At 41.9% G+C, this 1,540-nt stretch overlaps 1 protein-coding gene across 1 annotated transcript in view; it reads right to left on the bottom strand.

Moving 5' to 3' along the window:
- LOC101855442 (solute carrier family 13 member 5) overlaps nt 1–1,540 on the bottom strand; it is a gene marked incomplete at its 3' end in the record, with an annotated part of 25,747 nt that overhangs the window by 3,970 nt on the left and 20,237 nt on the right. The window contains 1 exon segment of the mRNA XM_013086859.1: nt 771–875. Coding sequence (XP_012942313.1) covers nt 771–875 — 105 coding nt within the window.

Genomic DNA, 1,540 nt, shown 5'->3' with positions numbered 1-1,540 from the left:
ATCATCATCATCACCACCACCACCATCATCATCATCATCATCTTCATCATCATCATCATCATCATCATCATCATCATCGATACCTTTCTCGCCCTGGATCAGGCATAGGCCATGAACACTTTCCGCTTTTCCTTATCCTGGACTAGCCCTTTAATATTATTACTCCATGTCTTCCACCTCTTCCCGACTTCATTCTTTGTCACTCTTCTCCAAGTTTTCCGTGGCCTTCCACCTGATCGCTTACCCTGGTGATTCCAATCCTACACCTTCTTTGTTATGCAGCTGCCTGGCACCCTAAGTTCAGGATCATTATAATGTCAAACATACGTTGGCGACACGGTGTTTAAGTGGACGGACACTTGGGTGTGTCCTTGAGCAAAATGCAATACTCCTAACTCAAAAAACAGGGCGCTGCACAGTGGCGACCAATAATGACGTGTCTGTAGTCTGTATGTTTCAGTAGGTATGTATCCATGTATTCGTATGTACCTTATTTATGTATGTATGTACGTACGTACGTACGTATGTACGTATGTACGTATGTACGTATGTACGTATGTACCTATGTACATATGTACGTATGTACGTATGTACGTATGTACGTATGTACGTATGTACGTATGTACGTATGTATGTATGTATGTATGTATGTATGTATGTATGTATGTATGTATGTATGTATATGTGTAGGTATGAGTGTATGTGTGTATGTATGTGTGTATGTGTGTGTGTGTGTGTGTGTGTGTGTGTGTGTGTGTGCGTTCACTCACCCCGATGGAAAACTCTTCCCCCATCCCGCCACGCCGCCCAGGTCTCGCGTGATCCACAGAATGACGAGAATCAAGAACTGGCTCACCACTATCTTCTGACTCAGTCTGAGTCCCAGAGTATGGGGGAAGGGTGTGGGGAAGGGGGAGATGAAAGAGATATAGATTTCATGAAGAGTATCATAATTCCTGGATTGACAGAATTGTTTATTTATTTCAGTTAATATCCAGAGGTAAAGACTGTAGTATGCTACGAATAGATAGACAGATAGATAGATAGACAGACTGTAGTGTGCTGACATAATGAGACAGACAGACAGACAGACAGACAGACAGACAGACAGACAGACAGACAGACAGACAGACAGACAGACAGACAGACAGACAGACAAGTCGACGATCGATCGATAGATCGATAGATAGATAGATAGATAGATAGATAGATAGATAGATAGATAGATAGATAGATAGATAGATAGATAGACAGACAGAGCTTTCAGTTCTTTTCCCAAGGTACAAGTTACTCCAAAGAGTGAGAACTATTCGCCCTTGGACTAGCAATTTTCCCGCAGCGAAAGAACCTGGGCAGACAATAAAATTAAATCATTGAGAGGCCTGACCTCTGTGAACAGAAACTCGAGCCACGACTTTGATTAGACTCAGACAATTATTAATTACCCAACTCCTTCAACGTGGATCCAATTTTCACTTCGAAGGTTACGTACTCATGTGAATTTACGTACTATACTTTTTCAGACCTTTGTTACCTTACG

This window comes from Aplysia californica, unplaced genomic scaffold, assembly GCF_000002075.1.
Source record: "Aplysia californica isolate F4 #8 unplaced genomic scaffold, AplCal3.0 scaffold00514, whole genome shotgun sequence".
NCBI classification, from domain to species: Eukaryota; Metazoa; Mollusca; class Gastropoda; order Aplysiida; family Aplysiidae; genus Aplysia; species Aplysia californica.
The sequence above is the reverse complement of the archived record's forward strand: the minus strand, read 5'-3'. Positions and strand labels throughout refer to the sequence as shown.